Source organism: Hyposmocoma kahamanoa, unplaced genomic scaffold, assembly GCF_003589595.1.
Source record: "Hyposmocoma kahamanoa isolate Upper Pololo Valley unplaced genomic scaffold, ASM358959v1 159, whole genome shotgun sequence".
Lineage (NCBI taxonomy): Eukaryota > Metazoa > Arthropoda > Insecta > Lepidoptera > Cosmopterigidae > Hyposmocoma > Hyposmocoma kahamanoa.
Window position 1 is genome coordinate 45401 of NW_020653571.1, and position 22212 is coordinate 67612.

Consider the following 22212-nt stretch of genomic DNA (forward strand, 5'->3'; position numbering starts at 1 on the left):
TTACAACGACTTATTAATTAAACAAACGCTGAACTAACTTACTAAATCCATGTACTTAATTATACCCTAATTTAAATCGCTTCACCAGACGAAATTTTGCTAACGTTTCACCATTAGCTCAAAATCGTATTAAAACGTAACCAAAATTATAATTTATAACATAACTACAATTATAATACTTGCTAATTGCTAAATATAGCATTAGCGCTTAGCGTACTCAAGCGTGAAATTTAATCTATAAACCAATCAGCTATTTCGCGTTTCGTACCAAACGTTAAACGCTACAAATAATATGTGAAAGTATTTCAAGTTATAATTGTTTCATCCAATGACAAGAGCCGCAATTTTCACATTGAATATAGTGCCATCTATGAAGTATTAAGGGAGATAACTCAGGACGAAGAAGGATTTTGTTTGTTAGCTGCTTAAGTAGCACTGATAGATTGATGGTATGGCATTGAAATATTGTAAAATTATGTCGCTAGATGGCATTTGCTTTAATTTTCATAACGTACTCCAATCCAAAATGAAAAGAAGTTCGTTATAATTTTAGTACCTTTATGTCTTTCAAATTATAATTGCTATAATTAGTTTTTAATTTAGCGTTATAATTTGAGCTATTATATATGTATACGAAAAAAAACAAGCTACAAATCCCGACTCACTTTGAAAAATAGAACGCATACTTCCCGATGTGGTGGAAAAAAGATATTTATACCGTTGTACGCTGTACGCTGTGGCCGCCATATAAATTTCGAAGCCTTCTATCACGGTAACTATTAGAGGTAGGATATAGGAGGTGCTGGAAGGAATGACATAGAGGGTAGTAGTGGTCAACTTCCTATGTAAAAGAAATTCAAGTTGACGAATCCAAAATGGCGGCCGAAGAAAAACTTGCTTCGATGCGGTTGAGAATTGGCATGCAGGGGTCTTTAGGAGTCCTTAAGCATTTTATTTTTTATTTTTGAGGTCAAAAGTTTTTTTTTCGGCATTTTTTTGACATGGCTGCCACATAAGTGTATTTTTCGTTAAAAATAGCTGTCGAAAGAGACTCGCTCTGTTTCAGCTGAAAATTTACATATGGAGGCCTCTAGAAGTGCCATACAATAATTTGTGCTCGAAATTGGTTTTTCGCCATTTTCAAATATGGCCGCCATACAAGAGTTTGTTGGCAATAGAAAAAAAATTGTTCTGATCCCTTTGAAAATTGGCATGTGAGAGTCTCTAGGAGTGCTTGATAATAATTTGATCAACATTAGTTTATCGTAATTTTTCAATATGGCTGCCATAAAAGTGTTTTTGGCGGCAGATGAAAATGTGCTCTAATTCGATTGAAAATCGGCATGTGGGGATGTCTATGGGTGTTTAACAATAATTTGAAGTCAAAACTTACTTTTTGCCATTTTTTAATATTGCTGCTATGCAAACTTTTTGGCGTCAGATGGAAATTTGCTCTAATTCAGTTGAAAATCGGCATGTGGGGATCTCTATGGGTGTGTAATAATAATTTGCAGTCAAAACTTACTTTTTGCCATTTGTTACTATGACCGCTCTTAAAGAGTCATGGTAATTTTTTTAAAGTCATAAGTACCGAGGCCGTAGGCCGTGGTGTAGCTGAGGGCGAAGCCCGTATCGTCCGCACGCCACCTTACGTAGGTAATATACGGAGACTCTATTACGGTACAAGATTTCTTGATTTAATTATAATCTAGTACAAAAACAATTCAGTTCCAAAAAAATAGTTTCGTAAATACGACGGATTGTCGCACGCATATGTGAAGGTAGACGATTAGCGACTGCATCCCTATTGCATCGCGTTTGCATCGCTGCTCAAAGTCGCCTTGTGTGCTCTTAACGTCTCAATGTCAAGGTCCATCGCTAATCATAATAGTTATACTTCGCCAGGAACAGTTATATAATAAAACAAACTTTGTTTAATCTAAATTAATTTTACTTTCTATTGCACACAATGTTTATTTACCTTATCTAAATCACAGACATTAAATATTATTATACATGCAATATTTTATACAAAGTGTAAATGTATTTCTTTACACGTAGTGTAAGAACGTACACTACGTCCAATTCGTGTCAGGGGGGCTACTCTCGAACACCGTCTGACATCCGTCCGAAACAATTACTGTCAAATAAGTAATATTTGACAAAATTAAAAGACAAGTATCCAGTATGAAGCTTCATTCGCATCACGCGTCTTTTCATTTGGTCAAGTATTGCTTATTTGGCAGTAATTGTTTCGGACGGATGTCGGACAGAGATCTAGAGTAGACCCCCAGTTCCGAATCCGAGAAATGACGGTCCGAAATGTCACAGGGATCATTTTATCTCACACACACACACACACACACACACACAAGCACAAGCGATATTCGTATTTTCTGTTATTCGAATAGGACTTAGTGCACAAGCGACATCGGAAGTGGGTCCGAGTTTTCAAGATTTGTATCCGAATCCGAGAAATGGCGGTGTGAGGTAGTCGTATTAATATTTATGTATATGCGAGATAGAACACTACATCCCAATTGCGTCTTACGAAGTCCCTGTACTACTCAGAATACCCAGGCAAATTAAGAAAGTTCGATTCCCAAATTGTTTCAACCAGGAGTCTCCCTCCTCAACCTCCTCATCTATCGCCCAAAGTGATATCCGCTGAGCCGTCGTTAAAATACTACTTATACGTAATTGTAATTTCAAATCTTGCTTCTTGCTGGCTTTGGTGCTTGCTTTATTTAAGTCAACATGAAGATATACAAATTTAGGACTTATTCTAATTGTGACATAGAGGTGATAAAATACCGTACAATATATATTTGTATGATACTGGTGGTAAGCGACATGCCTATCCATTTTAGGTGCAGTGTCCCACAAAATTTTAAATCGCAGAGACCTGAATGGCACTGCCACTGCACTTACCCTTCAAAACTGGCAATAATGCCAAATAAGTAATGAGAATTACTGCTAGGTGGCAGAAATAGTTGGCAGTTTCTAAACGAACTCTTTGAAAAGAAGCTCTGCTACTACGAAACACTTTACTTTTAAACACATTACTTTCCTTTATTCCCGTCACAAAGTCAATTCATCTTCAGAATTGGCTGTTTTTAGTAAAGCATTATAATCTTCATTTCCAGGTTTCAACCCTTCCTTCCCCATGTAATAAGGAAACCTATGCATAGTAGGCAAGTAATATACACCAGGTTTATCAAATTGCGTCTCTATACCAAAGTAATTGGTCTCATTGCTTTTAAAACAATTGGCAAGCCTAGCATCTTGCACCGTATCACATTTGACAGCCAAAAACTTTTTAGGATGTTCAACCGCTTGCCACCAGTAAAGAACAGATTTCACATGGCTACATACAACGAGGCAAGGAATCCAGATGAAGTCGCCTGGTTGAAATTCCCCTCCGTTTGCGTAGAAGTCTACATGACCCAAAGGTTCTGCAATGCCGAAGCCGTCCATGTTTGTGTGGATCACAGCCACACGTTCGGCGTCCGAAGCGCTGAGGCGCATTTCTGGTGGTAAAGATCTGAAAACACAAAACATAATATAATTAAACAATCATAATAAAGAATAAAACTGTTGATTAAACATCGAATAATCCAGCTGATGTATAAAAAGGTGTGTTGGCTACGGTGTTCTACATTTAAAGAAATTATGTATATTAACTAACCAGGCCATTTTAAATCGAGATATTTAGTTTAAAAGTAAAATACAAAGAAAGGAAAAACGATAGCGTCTTTCTTCATCAAAGGTCTCAGCAAGGTAAAATAAATATACCTGAAGCAAGGTCCAGCAGGATCCAAACCAGTGATTCTAGAAGGTTTCTTCCCAGTGACAGCGTAAAAGTGTTTGGCCGCAAAACCAACGATGTGCGCACCTAGACTGAGCCCCGATAACTCCAAGTCTTCCGCTTTGAGGCCTTGTTGTGTTAGCTTTACCAGAAATTGGCCTAGTTTCTTGCCTATTACGCGTGCTATGCGAGCGGATCTGTAAAAAATTATAAGTAGGTACTTAAGATCGATTCGTACTAATCTGCCAACTATCTCCGTGGCCAAACGTTACCATGCTGGTCTGCCACGCAGAGAAATTTTTGTATGGCCCGCATTTACTTCTCTCGTGAGTTTGGTTAAAATTTGTGGTTGTCTATAGCACCCGCGATACAGAGTTTTACTAGTGCGGCACTAGAAGTGTGCGCGTTATATTAAAAAAAAACGGAATTTTTTTACTTTAAAATATAAATTCTTCAAGTTGAAACTTTCCACTATTAGTTTCTTCCTCGTCAATGCAACTAAAGTTTTTCTGAGGGATAACAATAAAAAAATTAACATTCTTACAGTTAGTATTGTCATCATCAACAACCCATTTATACGTCCCACTGCTGGGCACGGGTCTCCTCTCAGGCGAGGGTCTAGGACATAGTCCGCCACGCTGGCCGCAATGCGGTTGAGGACTTCCGAGTGTTGTGAACTTTCTTCCACGACGTTTTCCTTCACCGGAAAGCTCATGGTAAATTTCAAATTACTCGCACATAAATTTAGATCTAGATTCAAACCCACGGCCTCTGCTTGAAAGGCAGTAGTCGTGTAAAAATGTTAATTCACAGTATACATTAAAATATTTAGATTTTTTTATTTTAGATTAAAAATAGCATTAATAAGATGAATAAACTGACTGTTTCTGACAGTCTTCACAAAGTCAAAAGGGGCAGTATACATCTATAGTAAGATTATAGTTGATATTCAAAATAAAATAACGACAAACACGTTTACATAGAGTGCACTGTTAAGGATAATACAGATTTTATCTACACACATATCATAAATCCTCTATTATGTGTTCAAACACCGCAAATTACGACCAGCATAAAGATAAACTGTTTTGTTAGAACAAGTTTCTCATCTGTGAAAATATTATTATTGCTTCATAATAACATCAAATTCGATTTTATTATTATTATTTTAATTTATTAAGGCTTTGGCAAACCCATCAGCCTAAACATGAAGTTTAATTGTTTCTGTAAAGATGGCCGCCACAAAGGGGATAGGCAATTTGAGGCGGCGTGCTTGGATTGACTCAGGATTCCTTAAAAAGGGCCGATGCGGGTATTTTAGTTCGAGATTCGTATAATTAAGGCACAATAGCACTATCCTATTCCACTTTAAACTAGATTTCACAAAATAATTGAAAGTCAAAATAAAAACGACACTTTTCCCTCCAAAAGTTCCAGAGCGAATGATATGATAATTGGGGCCGACTCTAGTTTGTCTATGAATTAAAAAAAACTACAGTTGCGTGACATGCGTGGGAAAAGTTTTTATTTGCCGCCTTTTCGCCAGTCGTAACATGCGGTTCCTGAACACATCATAGAGAGCTTATAATGTACGTAATTGTACATTATTAGGCATTAAAACACTGGGTATTCTAATGCCCTTCATTATGTAACAGTCACATAAACTACCTACTATTAAGTGACACTTTGTATTAAGCAATAAGTAACGCCTGCACAATAAACAATAAACAAACAATATGACAATAAAATGTCAAATTATTATGAAAATCAAGACGAAAGCATTTTTTATTTATTTATATATTTCAGACCTTAGAATAACAACGCATAGAATGATAGTTTCATATCAAACGAACTGTCACAAGTGAGGCAAAAATCAAATTCATGTAGGCTAGTTTTAGTAGAAGGTTAATTTTCGGTTTTAGAGAATATTTATATAAAAATACAAGTTGAAACGCGTTACTTCCTTGTGGAATGTGATGTTAGTATATATTTTATGTTTCTCTGACGTATTTTTAAACTCATTTACGGCACATTTCGTCGTTTTTAGCTAAAATTCTTGAGCTGTTCGCGGTGCAAGTTGACCTTGAGCATTGAAGGCCCGCCCGCTCGTGTAGGCCCATTGGGAGCACTTCAATTTGTCTCACTTAGCGTGTGCGGACTAGGTTTCTATGCGTTATTATTCTAAGTTTCAGACAACCAATGGCGTTTTCCAAGAGTCGATACTATCTCAGCTCGTATTCAGTTTTTCCCGTGCTAATACGGTTCATTTTGCTTGGGTTATTTTAGAATTTATTTTGTTACAAACGAAATTAAAGCTATTTGAAAAACTTATATCGTGTACTATACGTGTACTCGTCGTGTACGTGTTCCGTGATTCTTTTATTTTTATTTATTTTATTTTATTAGATTTGCCAACAGAAATACACTATTTTACATGAACAAACAATAACATTACATAAAATACTCGAGTGTAAACCCAATAATAGGCAAATACAGCATGCACATATCAGAAGCTCGTGTCAAAAGCATTTTTTGTATGTTACATTACAGACTAATTTAAAGGAAGTTGAATGTTATTACCTATTAAAGTGAGAACACTTTTATTTCTTCTGCGTGTGCCAATGACACGAGAGCCGCCTGTGGGGCAGTAGATGTACTAACACCATTGATTCGCTTAGGGTTATTGCACCGCGAAAGGTTTAAATCTGGACGAACATTTTACATTACTCCGATTTTACATTTAAAGTAAATAAAACTCATGTATGTAGGGTTCCTAACGTGATATTTTCGTCTTTGTCGATCGTTCCGTTCCATCCCGCATTTATATTTTTTTGTAAAATTTCGAAGAAAATTCTTGTTTTTTTCTATCTTGAAAATTTTTACGAATCGTGTTTTCACACCACATAGTAATCAGTTTGTAACCTCAATTTTACTATACATTTTTTCCAAAGTGAATGATCCAACACTTCACTATTATGCGGTATTAACAGGTCGCCCCGTGTTATATAGAAGGTAAGATAAATTTAAACATAGAAAAAGTAACATTTATCCACCAAGAAAAATAAAAGGTATTTCAAAATTAAGTAACAGACGTAACATGATATCTACTAAGCCGGTTTGTCAAATTAAATACAAGAGTCAGTGGGCGCCATCGAGTTTATAACCAGAAATAGAGACGAAGTAAGGGCCATACATAGGAATGAAACTATTTTTCCGGATTTAAATCGCGTATATTTGTTTTTTCAAACAAACCGACGTTTCGGGCCCTTTACAGGTCCCATGGTCACGGTTGACTGAAACGTCGGTTTGTTTGAAAAAACAAATATACGCGATTTAAATCCGGAAAAATAGTTTCATTCCTATGTGTAACAATCGCGAAAACCTAAGAACTCGATAAGGGCCATACATTTCTGGTAACTCATCAGTGATACGTCACTTATAAATATCAACTCTCGTTTGCGCTGAAATATAGACAGCGCCAACAACTGACCTGTGTCTCCGTATATTCCAAAAATATTCTGTATTTATTGTAATAAAGATAATATCTCTAACAATAGCGTGCTGGGGGCCTAATACAACCTCTTAAAACAATGTTACTTTAACCTTATATTGACTTTTCGTACCATAACGCGTTTAAAGTAAGCTTATTGTAATGTTAAAACTATGATGTTTTATTGGCAGCTTTGTGACTATTCATTCACTCAGTTCATACTATGACGCAACTTTAACATTAAAATAATATTGCTCTTATGTCAAATTTAGCAACCTTAAAATAGTTACACGGATGCAATGGAAACAATATTATTTTCAGTTTTATTGTCTTAATATTGATTTGTAATGATTAAAAGTAAAGTTATTTATTTACATATAACTCTTCAATATTTTGTTTATTTTTAAAATAATTGTAACATAACACAGATTTTAGAAAATTTGCAGAATTGTTTCCATGGTAGTTAAAACCAATTACGAAGAACACTCTTCTCTCTTTGCAATCTAGCCTCCAGTCAAGATAAGCTTGCTGAATTTTCAGACAACCGGAATTCGGAATTTAATTACTCTGTCTTTGCTTCTTTGATCCTAGCCATATCTAATTTGATTTCAAAGTATCTTCGTCGTTTGCAAAAGTGTTTTATAATGCAAATTATATAAAGGAAGAACAATCATCAATACAATTACTATAAAGATCGAAGAAAAGCACCTTCGATCTGACAGGATTGTGGCCTTAGATTGGTAAAACGGACAGGTTCGTGTTATGTCCGATCGAAGATTTTTTCTTTTTTATAATAGATACTAAGTGACGGGACGATCAAGTCGTGCGCCTGATGGTACGCGACACGTCTATTCATAACAGTTGCAGTGCCAGTCAGAGCTTTAAATTGCAAAAATCTGTACTAGTATAGTATTATAATTATTATCTTTGCTAGGAATCATATTTATTCAGAGCTTTGGGCACTTGTTAATATTTTTTTTATTTAGGAGCGTGATATTTTTCTAACATACTTAAATCTTTGTAATTTAAAGCTCGGAGTGGCACTGTAACTGTTATACACAGGCGTGTAGTTTACCATCAGGCGACTTGTTCGTCCCGTCATTATAAGTTTAAAAAAGAAAAGATTGTTACACATAGGAAATTAAACTATTTTTCCGGATTTAAATCGTAAAAATAAATAAATAAAAATAAATGTAGGCCATACAAACATTTCTCCCGGCCCGGGAATCGAACCTGGGACCTCTGCTTGGCAGTCCGGCATGGTAACCGTTCGGCCACGGAGGCAGTTAAATATCAAATATCAGTCAAATAAAAAATAAGGTATTTAATTAATAACTTTTGTAAGTACCTATAGTGAAAAAATAAGATGGTTTGCATTAATATTAGACATAACTGGTGGATGACTGTACCACCTTACTCAACCGTGACCACGGGACCTGTAAACGTCCCGAAGCGTTGGTTTGTTTGAAAAAACAAATATACGCGATTTAAATCCGGAAAAATAATAAAATTAATAAAAATAAACATTCGTCCAAGTGTCGCCATCTACAGTTTTAAATATGTACTAAAGTTGATTTTTTACGAATTTAATACCCCATGTTTCTAGTTTCGATCCTGTAAATAGTACTCAACGAGCTACAAAGCAGCTTGCTACAAAGATATAGCTGCCACAGTATATTAAATAGATAACTTTATCAGAAACATTATTTTTCTTATCTTTGACATTTGTGGTTAAAGCTAGGAAATTTAATCAAAGGTCTCGCCCTGGGGCATATTGGCTGGGAACGCTTTATCGTCGGATACCTAAGCTTGTTCTTTAGCAAAAGTAGTTACCAGTGTTCTAGTCGCTAGAGGCTTTTCTTTGTAATATCAAGCGACGGTACTGCTGATAAGCGACACGCCCACCAATTACAGTTACAATGCCACTCAGAGCTTTAGGCTCAACTCACACTGGTAGAGTCATCGCTCGACTACGCTCACATTAGAGGGCCCGGATCACAGTGTGGTCGGCGTCTGACGCCTCACTGCGCTCAAACGCGAAGCCGCTCAACTGCATCCACGCTAAGACGCGAGTCAACGCCCGTTTCCATATTTGCATAACACAAATTTGTACCTTAATAATGGGAAAATAGAGATGAATATACTATAGGCGAAAAACATGACGCGTCGCGACGCTTCGACAGCTTCTTAGATATTAAAAAAAAAGTTTATGCCTGAGCTCGCATCTCCTTTTCCTTTGCCATCCCAATCCGTGCTACGCCAAATTTGCATAAATCGCCAGTGTCTTAAAAATAAGTATGTGTGACGTTACAATATTTGAACTATAAAAATCCACATCCGCATCATTTCATATTTTTAATTAATTATCCGTATCTCCGCCATTGTGTACGTAAGAGGTGAAGCAATACGAGTCTTTCGACTTTCGGATATAAAGTTTGGTGGCAACACGGCTTCCCTTCCTTTTTTTTCCTCGCAAAGGCGAGCTCACCCGTCCCGTAGCTCTCCACGAATTATCGAAGATTTTATATTTTTTTTTCTTATTATAGCCTCACCACCTATTAAGTGCTTTAGACATTTTTTACAGAAGAGCCCAAAACCACAAATTCAACGCTTAATATGAAAAAGTAATATTTAGTATAGACAAATCCTTAAGTATATTTATCAAATAACAGTTATTTTAATAGTAAATACCTAAACCGTTTGATATAGGAAAATAGTTTTTCCCACTTCTCGGGTGACTCTATTTAAATGCTGTCACTGTCGCTCATTGAATGAATTCGCAAAAGCGGCTTTGTGCGTTCTGTGTTACCATAATATAATAATTATTTAGTTGCTAAGCTTACAGATTAAGACTTGTTGTCTACACCACAGAACAATAAATACAGTCAAGTGGTTAGCAGAAGGTCCGAAATGAAACAGTGCTTCAGCGAGTACATATGACCCCGAAACTGATCCCATCTATCAAAAGGCGCAAGATAGAATATCTCGGGCACCTGCTCAGGCACGATAGATATAGGCTGCTGCAATTAATTTTTTTTTTTTTTTTTTTATTTATTTATTTATTTATTTCAGGCAACTAGGACCCATAGATACATACCTTACAGACTAACATACATATAATATAACAATAACAATATAAAAACAAAATACACCTATGTATATTATATATACCTTAAAACAAACATACATACAATATAATAATAAAAACTAATCTAATTAATAATGATGGGTAAAGTGCAGGGAAAGAGACGCGCAGGCCGTAGGAAAAAATCGTGGCTGCGAAACATCCGGGAGTGGACCGGCATTACCTCGGTCGAACAGCTGTTCCGGTTGGCTGCTAACCGAGACAAATACAAGAAGCTAACGGCCAACCTTCAGGATTGAAGAGGCACCTCAAGAAGAAGAAGAAGAAGGTTAGTTAGCGTCTGACGCGTGCCAACTATAGGTCCCGAAAGACCTATTTGAGCTATCCGCCATTTTCGCTTTGAATTTATTTATTTATTCAATTATAAATGGTGTAACCTGACGGTATTCATTGACCATAGCGTTACGCCAATTTAATTTTAACAATATAAAAATAAGGATAAAGATAAAACAAAAGAAAAATTAACAAAAACTAAAATTAAAAACAAGTAAAAATCTTAAACAAAACATATTACTAATCTAAACTTAAATTAAATAACTAACTAATAAACTAAAATCCATCCTGTCTTCTCTCTAACACTCTTTTCCATTCATTCAACAGTCTTGCTATCCCTGTCACAAATAGATCATATTGTGGCGTTGCTGCGAGTACGGAGTTGAGGAGAGAAGCCGCTCGGGGAAGGGGAGAGTGTCGGTATTGTTCAGTGCGTGTAGGCACAGTTGCTAACAAGGGCACACCTCGTCGCCTGGTACAGTAGTCTCTAGGTACATTGAATTTAAGGGTCATTTCCACAAGGTACATACTGTTTATATTATTCCTGTATGGTATGGTTGTGTTAGTCTTTCGTGCAAATTCTCTAAAATCCTAGAAAAATGCCTTTGTTGTTGACAGGTCAATGCCTTATTGTTTTGTTTTGGAGTGCAAAACTGATAGTCGCACCAAAACTATTACCCGTGGTGGTATTTCATATCACCGGAAAGCCTTATTTTAATCAATTTTCAATTTTCTGTTCATCGAAATAACTTTTAAGTTGCTAGGAACGAAAGTAACGCTTATCCCTGCAATACGGTGGCGTCTTTTTTGGAAAACTAAATTAATAACTCCAATTCGTCGTCGTTAAGCAAAAACCCGCTAGATGGCAGCACATTGATTGAAATTTCAATTTAATATCAAAACGTAACTTGTTATAATAGGTATTGGTGGCATTGAACTTTCAACGATACTCCAACGAGGTAAAGTTTATATTAATTAACAATTCGTTATTTCTTTTTAAATTTAAAACTACAACCAATCAACATCAAGATTTTGTAGTATGTCAAATTAGGAATGTGTTAGTTTTGGCGACATCGGTGATAATAATCGAAGCATAAGGCATGCCTCGGTGGTCGAACGGTTACCGTGCCGGACTGCCATGCAGAGGTCCCAGGTTCGATTCCCGGGCCGGGAGAAATATTTATTTCTCTCATGAGTTTGGATGTAATTTGTGGTTGTCTATGTGTGTGTGCACTTCTGATGTTTTTTTTTCTGCCGTGATCTAGTCTACACTATCGCATTAAATAAATAAATAAAGTGACAATATTAGGACCCCAAAATGCAATCCAGCGTGAACTTTTGGCTTCAAATTTTAGATGTTGAATTCTTCTGGCTATGATACATAAATTGTTATTGACAAGTTTTTAGATTTAAGCAACTAGCAGTACTATCAAAACAACTTATTCACAAGCTCTAAACAAGTATTGTTCCAGCAAACCAAACAATTACGACCAAGGTGCTAATCGTAATCAATCAACAGATTACCGGACATGTAAGAACGTGTGTTTGTCCACAAACACACGTTTGTGTATTGCTAACATTGTAGTACAACTGTATCTCACGCCAGGTATACTTACCGCTATTTGACGTCTCTAAAAGGGAGAAACTAGCGTGTTACTGTAATTAGACAAGTATCCAATTCAAGTCTGTTTGGCTCTCAATATAAGACCAGGTTGGCGGGCGTCCGGGCCCAGCCCTCCGCTAGCGATACGCCTTTCACGAACGTCTCTGGCGGACCCGTAGGCGGGCATGGACTCGCCGGGGCTTGTGATAGCTGCAGAGACGGATATGTTCGTCTGCTCCGGTGGTGTGTGGCCGGGGCGTCTGTCTCCTCTGCAGCTAGCGCATTAGTAGTGGTCTTGAGTTAGCTAGCAGGATACTGCGACTAACATCTTCGGTACTAACCCGGAGAGCTATTAGAGAATGAGCTAAACATTCTCCGGTCCCTCCAGCCGCCTAGGTTACTGGGAACTAGAGAGACGCTTCGGCGTCCGGAAGTAAGCGCGCCTACAACTCCGCCACCAAAGAGGAAATTTGGTAGGGGACTATAGAGTCAATGGCTGAGCAGTGGCAACCGTTAGTTATGCAATGCACAACGGGAAGTGAGCGTGCCTACAGCTCCGGTATCTAATGGTAAGAGGGTAATGTACGTGCACCCGGGGCGGTTCACCCAAAACACTATCACTAGCCGAATGAAGTCTCTGACAACCCTGTACACTGGCTGATCCGGGGTCAGAACCTGAACTTAGAAGGCCCCTGTGCTTGCACACGTTATAGTGCTCTTCACTATAATCAGAACTTATGTAGAAAGGAACGGAGGCTGTTCGGCTCTCAATGCCTACACGTATCGGTCACTAGGGTTGTCACATTATAATTTAGCTTAGGGTTGTCGCATAATCTCACGGTGAACTCGCGTTGCATAGCGCGGGTCTTTAAACGTGGAGAGGTTATTAGGTGAGTAAAAAAAATTACATCAAATAATAGACGTGTTTACTGTTATGTTTGTGAGAGTGCCTCAAATTCAGAATTGTTCACCACTTCATTGTTATTTCATAATCATATTACATAATCAAGATATCGATCCGTGATGCTGATATAAAAATAACAATCGTACTGCATTTAAATAAAGGTTATTTCAATATAGCACGAGAAAACTATGATGAACACCTTATTTTTTACAAAGTATTTTTAAAATGTGTATGTACAATTAATAATAATGCAACAACCCTACGCTCCGAACGAAGTGTAAGCATTCACGTGCCGAACAGGCGGGAGTTGCTCTATTTGCTCTTATTGTACTATGTCTACAAAATGTAAACATATATTTTTTTAAAGTTGCTTATTATACTACTATACTCCCGTGCTATATTGAAATAACCTTTGTCAAATATAGTACTTGCTTACAATACAAAGATCGAACATTTAGAAAAAAAATTTAAGTATTCGATCATTTTATTAATAATTATAACAAACTAGCGGAGTAATATCACAAAAAATAATAGAATGTCAAGTTGGTGAAAAATCCTCACATTCAATAAAACACTTAATCACAGTAGTTACTTGTTGATATTTTTAAACTAACATCGCGGATTAGCATTGCAATTGTAACAGTGCAGTATATTCATGAAATATATATGAAATGTGTCTTTGTATGTACGTCTTGGAGCCAATCGTCACTTCAAACGTGATTTATTTAATTATAAATGTTAACATCTACCCAATGTCATCTTATGAACGTAGGACAAAAGTTGCCGTGGTTTTGTGGTTACGAAACCTATCCTACGAGGATACTAAAAAAGTATATAAATTTGATAGACATCCTGAAACTTTATTTATTTTCATAGATCCCTCTAGTAAACGTTACACACAGTTTTTTTCTGCTGAACTCACTCAGCAACACGTCACATACACACAAACACACACACGCATACAAACACAAACTCACACATACACACACGCACGTGCACGCACTCACGTACTGTACACCCCTTAATAACCCCTGTATAATGGTATACATAATTTACACTCCTTCCATTCACATATAATTACTTACCTATTAAACTTACTAACTTTTCTATTGAAACTAATATCTCATACTACCTTTTCTCAAAACAATAAATAAATAGTGTATTTTCTGTGTCATCAGGCCAATTTGCCTTAGTAATTTTAATAAATTAATAAAAACGTCATAATATTATATCATTGACATCCGGTGGTGGATACCTGGTGATCTTATAGTACAGGACCAACTACTAGTATTTATGTGGTCTGTGGGACCAACCTAGTTTAGGCACCAGTCTTCCACCCCTATGTTGTGGATATTCCCCAGAGTCGCGCAACGCGTTTCGCTTCCACAATTTTTTGGCGAGCGGCTAGGGAGTGGAATTCCCTGCCTGCAGACTTGCTTGTTCCCCGAACGCTATACCTTGGACCTTTTCAAAGCGAGAGTGAATAGGCATTATTTAGGTGTGCATGCTAAGTCCTCGGCCTCTTCGTCACTTTCCATCAGGTGAGATGGAGGTCAAATGCGCACTTATTTTTTTATAAAAAAAAAGTTAGTCAAACAATCATTTATTCCATAGCTTAGGTAGAGTAAATTTTACATTTGAAAACGTTACTTTTGAAAACTTAAATGCTATGGAATTCACTTTGAATCTATTTTGTGTGGAACCTGGAATCACATAGTCTTCAATTTTGTAATATGACATTTGAACTAAAATTTTTTTTATGCTCCGGAATCACATTGTAAAAACGTATGCAGTTCCCCATAAAAGGGTCGTTTGCCATGGTTAAACGAAATCCTTGTACCATAGTTGGTGTGAGTTTGGACTTGGCTCTAAGGTTAATATAATATAATGTTTAGTGTAGTCTCTCTTGACTCTCCATTATCCACTTGATGTGTTGTAGTACACGCGGGCTGACCTAGTTTAGGCTCCAGTCTCCACGAATGTAACTAACTAATCTAAGCACCTTATTGTTAATATACGTCATTTAGCTTTGTTGTGTTGTGTTGGAGAAATAAATAATTTTGTATTTTTTTGTATCCAACACAGCATGTCTTAGGTTTACTTGTTTAAATATTTCTAATACTTTCTATTCGTTTTAGAGGCTAAGTAAATCGATTGTATGGAACCCCACGATACAGGCTTGCCTAGTGTGGGGACCGCGGTAATCATCAAATTGTTGCTTTTGTTGCGGCCTTTTTTTATGACATCAAGCGACGGGACGAACAAGTCGTGAGCCTGGTGGTAAGCGACACGCTGTCCAAAACAGTTGCAGAGTCACTCAGAGTTTTAAATCGCAAAGATTTGCGGGGCACTGCCACTACACCCGTCATCCTGAGACATAAGTTGACAAGTCCCCTGTGCCTGTAATTTCACCAGCACCCTTACAATGCTGCTTACTGCTTGGCGGCAGAAATAGATAAGATACTACTACTTAAAACTGCTGTTTCCAGAGATGTGGAAATGCAACAAGACGTAAAAACCCTAGCGTGTGAGTATTACTTACTTTGGATAAATATTAATGAGGAACGAAATCGTCTCGCTGATGAAGACGTTGTACCCTCGTTTGGAGTAAGAAGTGCCCAGAGCTTGGCTGTGTGGAAAGATGGAGCTATCGATGTAGCCCACGGCGTGCAGCACTGTCTTTTTGTTCTTGAAATCTGAAAATAGATGAATAATAACAACGTAAGTATTACGGAACATTGTACCTCTATAACATATGAAGTAGCTATCACCAGACGTGCCAAATGCAAAAGTCGCACGTATCAATTCTGTGTAAATAAGTTTTCCAACTATAACACATACACGCAGTCATCTAGGAAACAATAATATGATTGTACCTTACTCCACCACGGTGCACCGGTGCCTATGCCTGCCTTCACCTGCACCATGGTACATCAGTACCAGCGACTGCCTTCTCCTTACCACGATACACCGGTGCCTACAACTATCTTCACCTGTACCACAGTACACCGGAGACTACGATTGCCTTCGCCTGCACCATGGTACACGATTGACTACGACTACCTTCACTTGTAGCATGGTACACCGGTACCTACGATTGCCTTCATTTGCACCATGGTACACGATTAACTGCGACTGCCTTCAACTGTACCACTGTACACCGGTGATTACGACTGCCTTCACCTGCATACGCACTAGCATCTTAACAACAACTTTGCTCCATGACTTTTTACAAACCAAAATAAACATGCCGAAAATAAGATTTTGTTTTGTTGTCCTATTTGACAATTTTTAGATCTATATTTGGTCGTAATGCAGTAAGTTCAAACGTAATCTGAGGTTCAAACGCGCAAGGGTTGTACTCAACGATTCCCACCCCGATGGGAGTCAGAGCATGATCTATTTGTAACAAATATTTGGCAAAACTTGATCTTTGCGAGTGTTTATGCCTAAACGAAGAAACATGCTCCTTGCAGTTAGTTTCACTACTAAATTATTTAACCGGGGATTCCACCGTAGAATTTAAAACACCCAGAAAGTATATATTTAAAATTGTAGGTGGCGACACTTGGACAAATTTAAAAAGTATTGTGTACTAACATTGACTTACAATTATAGTACTAAATGAGAAGTAGACAATATAAAAAAGAAATGCAAAATTTAAATAAGATTAAGTACAGGAATGTTTAATCAAAATTCGTTTATATTTATGATAATTGGTGACAACAGGAAGCTGTCGTTGAAAAAATATCAAATCGCAGGTTTCTCAATGGTATACTTTTGGATTTGTTATAGTATGTCTTTCTTGAAGACGGAGTAAAATGACTATTGCAGGGTTGCCAATTTTCAAAAAATTTTAAATAGTGATATAGTTGATGTCGACAGTTTTATCGATAGATTATGAATGAAGATAAAATATTTAAACGGTATAATGACTACTAATTGCGTTATTGCCATCTTTTTATTAATAATCATATATATAAAGCAGCTCCCTACTGGCACAAGCCGATTTCACGACGCTGACTGTAGTGAGTCCCTAATTTTGAAACTACAAAATTTAACGGGAAACTAACAAACCACGATCCTCGATATTAGTTTACGGATGGAGTTTACTGAATATTATTAATTTCGTTTGTATGCAGATACAGTAATCTGACACTTTTACTTTTATGATATCAAGTAACGGCAGGAACAAGGGCGCTTGACCACGTTAAGAAAAGTCGCTGGGTCTTTGCAAGAATTCGTGTCGTTTCTGTGATGTATACTGTATTTCGCGGCCCGTGGGTCGTGAGCGCGTGCTGGAGCAGCTGGTACGCGACAACATCCTCACCCTCGTCGACCGCTCTGACTGGGCTACACCAATTGTTCCAGTGGTAAAAAAGGACGGTACTATTAGGATGTGCGCTGATTTTAAAATGACCTTAAACAAGGTAATTGAGGTCGACTGTTATCCGCTTCCCAGGGTGGAAGACCTGTTGGCGCATTTGCATGGCGGTGAAATGTTCAGTAAAATTGACCTGTCACAGGCTTACGCTCAGTTCGAACTGGATGAGAGAGAAAAATACGCCGTCATTAATACTCATAAAGGATTACTTATGTATAACCAATTAGTGTTCGGCCTATCGTCCAGCCCGGGAATATTCCAAAAGCGACTAGAACAACTATTCTCAGATTTACCGCATGTAGGAGTTTTCTTGGACGATGTTATCATTACTGGTACAAATACTAGGGAAGATATCGATAATCTGCATAAAGTTTTCGATCGGTTAGCATCGAGCGGTCTCCGTCTGAAGAGGGAGAAATGTGTTTTATTTTTCAAGAATCTATGAATTATTTAGGGCACATTATAAGTAAACACGGCATTCAAACGTGTTCAGAGATGGTCGATGCTATTGTGAATACGCCCGCACCGACAAGCGTATCTAAACTTAGATCCTTTATAGGAATAGTTATGTACTACGCGAAGTTCATAAAAAATTTTAATACGATTTTAGCACCACTATATTAACTGCTTAGAGCGAATGTTAAGTTTGGGTGGATCAAGAAATGTGAAACGGCTTTTACGTATATTAAGAAGCAGTTGAGCTCCATTGAGGTTTTAGTCCATTACTACCCGAATTTACCTCTTGTGTTGACGGCAGATGCGAGCAGCGTCGGGGTAGGTGCCATCATATCGCACCTTACGCCTGATGAAGAGAGACATCGCGGTCGCTCGCACCCGCGGAGCGTGCCTATGCTCAGATTGATAGGAAAGCATTAGCTATCATTTATGGAATAAGGAAATTTCATCAATACTTATGCCGTCGACAATTCACATTAAGAACGGATCATAAGCCCTTAACTTATATTTTTGGTAACAAATCAGGTATACCGACTATGGCCGCATCGCGTTTACAAAGGTGGGCGGTATTGTTATCGGGTTATAGTTACGAGATACTCGTAGAACATGTTTCATTCCATAAAAACTGTACGGATGCGTTATCACGGCTGCCGCAAACCGGTTCCATAGGTAACGTAGTTAAAGAAACTACGTATATCCATTTTGTTGAACAATTCCTGCCGGTGACTGATGATAATGTAAGGTTAGCTACTTCTAAAGATTCTCAATTGAGTCGCGTTATATTGTTCAGTCTGGCTGGCCACATAGATGTACAGAGGAGGAGTTAAAGCCATATTTTAATATACGGAACGAACTATATTTAGATCGAGGAGGTTTAACAAGGGGTTATAGTTTAATTACTCCAACAACTTTGCGAAATATCGTTTTAAATCAACTCCACGCAAGTCATATGGGTATTGTAAAAACCAAGTCATTGGCTAGGAGTTATGTGTGGTGGCCGGGAGCGGACAGTGATGTGGAGGCGGTGTGTCGGCAGTGTGACACTTGCGCGGCCGCGCGCTCCCCCGCGGCCCTGGCCATGAGATGTCCGCCCGTGGAGTAGACTCCATAATGATTTCTTGGGCCCTATAAATGGCAAAACGTTTATGGTTCTAATAGATTCCAGTTCTAAATGGCTAGAAGTTTTCGATATGCCTAGGACAAATTCATCGTTCGTAATTAAGGCTCTTAGAGCCGCGTTTGCTCGTTTCGGGCTGCCAACCGAAATAGTATCCGATCAGGGACCGCCGTTTACAAGTTCAGAGTTTAGAGACTTTTTAAAAAAGAACGGTATTCGGCGATATATAGCGACAGCTACATTGACACATTTTACCCTACACACGTCTGTCCGTAAGCATCGCATCGTGTACATAGTCATAATTTTCTCGTCTGCAACAGACACGATATGTTTTCGTGGCTAGATCCGACAAAGTTCTTGTCGTGTACAAGATCATTCTTATCTTTTCTGTTGCAGACATTATTATAGACAATTTCTTAGCGTGTACACGCGTACCAAGTCGTGCGCTCTGGTAGTGAGCGATTCGGCTACCCATGACAATTTGTTTGCCACTCAGAGCTTTAAATCTCAAAGATCTGAGGTGCTCTGCCACTGCGCCTGTCACCCTGAGACATAAAATTATTGTAATAATAATAGTGACAACCACAAATTACAACAACCACAATAAAAGGAGGAATCTGCAGTACTTTAGGCACAGCATACGGAGTGATAATTACTGTCTACTGCAACTCATTCTGCAGGAAAAAATCCAGGGCCGCAGAAGACGTGGTCGTAGAAAAACCACATGGCTGCAAAATCTTGCAGAATGGTTCAACATGAGTACCTAGAACAGAACTGTTCCGAGCCGCAACTTCACGGAACCAAATTGTTATAATAATTAGAAGCAGTATAGCTCTTTGTGAAACAGTTTGTCCAGGGAAGTACATAGCTGTACTTCCCTTGCCTATTTCTGCCGCCAAACGTTCCGGTTCTGGATGGAAAGGGCGGCCTTTCGATACTTGCGGTTTAAAGTTCTTAGTGGCACTGCAGCTGTTATGAACAGTAGTGTCATTTGATATTATTTTAAAAAATTACGGCGGCGGACGCGGCCGAGTCCTAAGTAGTCAAAAATATTATTTTTTACTTAAAATTAGAAAATAAATTCTACTATTTGAAAAAAACGATGTCCTGAACAAAACAAAAATGACGACCACAGGCGAACACAAAAACACAATCGAGGCGAACCTGCTCTGTCGAACTACTTTTGTAATGATGGGAATAGAGGGGGCAGCAAATTTAAGATTTAACGCGCGTCATCTGCGTATACGCGCTGTATATAGTCGCAAGTATGTATCGCGCATTTTGACACCAGTATAAGCTTCTTGATTGCAACGCGATGTTTGCGCGCGTTTTAAAATTCGGCGCCAAACTTGTGTCTTCGGCGCATATAAAGTACGCCATGTGCATAGGCTCTAAGATTGACCCTGGGCCGCAGAAATCGACGCTATGCCACTGACTATAAGTACCAGAATAACATAAATCACTCTGGGGTACAACCCAGAACACCCAGCCCAGAATGCGAAAAGTGCATTCCCAAAAAGTCCCAAAAAGTCCCAAATTGTTCCTACCGGAGAATCGAGCTGGGCCAACGGGGTTGTCAAACTGACAAATGTGACAAGTCCCATGTGCCTGTACAATCACCAGCACTTCTTAATAATCTCAGTACAGTATACAAAAAAACCGACCTCATAAGTCATTAATCCCCTAGTTTGGGACGCAATAACATTACTGTTGGTGACAGAAATGGGTAAAGTGGCAGTACTTCCCTGGACGAATTCTTTCACAAGGAGCTCTACTCCTATAAAACTTACCAACATGTTTCTCCTTGGCCACCATCCTGTTGGCAGTCGCGACTGGCATACTCTTGCGGTACACCTCGCCATTCCGCCATTCATGAAGCACCACTTGAAGAAGTGGCAATGAGCTGGTGGTAATCGTCGCGTTCTTTGTTACTCCTGGACCTGGAAATTTGAGACAAGCAAACGTCAAACAAAGTAGGGGAGCGTGGGGGAATGGGAGCCTACTAAGGAAAATTGATAATAAAAGTCATAATATAATAAAATATACTAATTATTATAAAATAGAAAATACTCAATAGCGTCATAAGTTCATTATCCAGTATAAAGGAGTTTTCAAGAAAAGATGGATGGTTCAAGTCTGAAAGTAGCCGGAATATATAAGTAATCTTATTATCATATATTATTGTCTATACGTATACGTTGCAGCCGTATTTTATAAAGCGCCGAACTACATTACGGCTAGCCAGTTTGCAATACGCCGCTGTTTTCTAATACGGCTACCTCGTGTTCAGCCGGATTGTGATCACGATATTGATGATATCGACACAAAGAGAAACAGATTTTTTAGTGTTCCGCCGCCTAGCTCACTCCGCAAAACCCGCTCGCTATAGAAAGCAAACGACTGACTCATCTCATTTCCCGCTTAGCCTGTTGGCTATGGAAAGCAAATACCTCTTTTCACTGTCCTAATTGGAAGGACAAAACTATTTTAATTCACTGCGCTCGGCTATATCCTAATTTTTCAATTTAGTTCCACCCTCACCGTTCCTCCTTCGGTCGACTAGAAGGTCCGGAGCACTCCATTTTTATGTCGTTGATATTCCACCTATTCGCACTAAGCGCTTTGCTCTTTCTGAAGCGTACGGCAAAGGAATGGAAAAATTTGGGACTATTCAAGGCTAGAGTGAATAGGCATTTTTTTAGGCAAATGCGTCCCATCATCGGTCACATCGTCGCTTAACATCATGTGAGATTGTGGCCAAGCGTGTGTCTATTAAATATTAAAAAAAAACCCGCTCATTAAACTTTTGCAGTGGAAGGAGGACCTGACACTAAATACATTTACGTTTAGTACGTTTTTATAAAGTACTTGTAAAATAGATTTTCTAATAGTTAATACATTGTATAACTTCCTTATGGTAAGTAATATACCCAGGTACGTATGCAGGTAATAAAGAATGTAATTGGATAATACCTAATGGTTTGATGTTGTATTCTTCGGTGGGTACTATGTAAATAAGTAGTTTAGTAGTA

General features: G+C 38.2%; 1 protein-coding gene across 1 annotated transcript in view; it reads right to left on the reverse strand.

Annotated features, from left to right (window-relative positions):
• Positions 1 to 2975: 2975 nt before the first annotated feature.
• Positions 2976 to 22212, reverse strand: part of LOC113240616 (lipoprotein lipase-like) — a 56685-nt gene continuing 37448 nt past the window's right edge. The window contains exons 3-6 of the mRNA XM_026477953.1: positions 20971 to 21120; positions 15766 to 15919; positions 3796 to 4005; positions 2976 to 3544 (exon numbers count right to left, since the gene is read on the reverse strand). Coding sequence (XP_026333738.1) covers positions 3082 to 3544; positions 3796 to 4005; positions 15766 to 15919; positions 20971 to 21120 — 977 coding nt within the window. The 3' untranslated portion in view covers positions 2976 to 3081. The remainder of the gene's footprint in view (positions 3545 to 3795; positions 4006 to 15765; positions 15920 to 20970; positions 21121 to 22212) is intronic.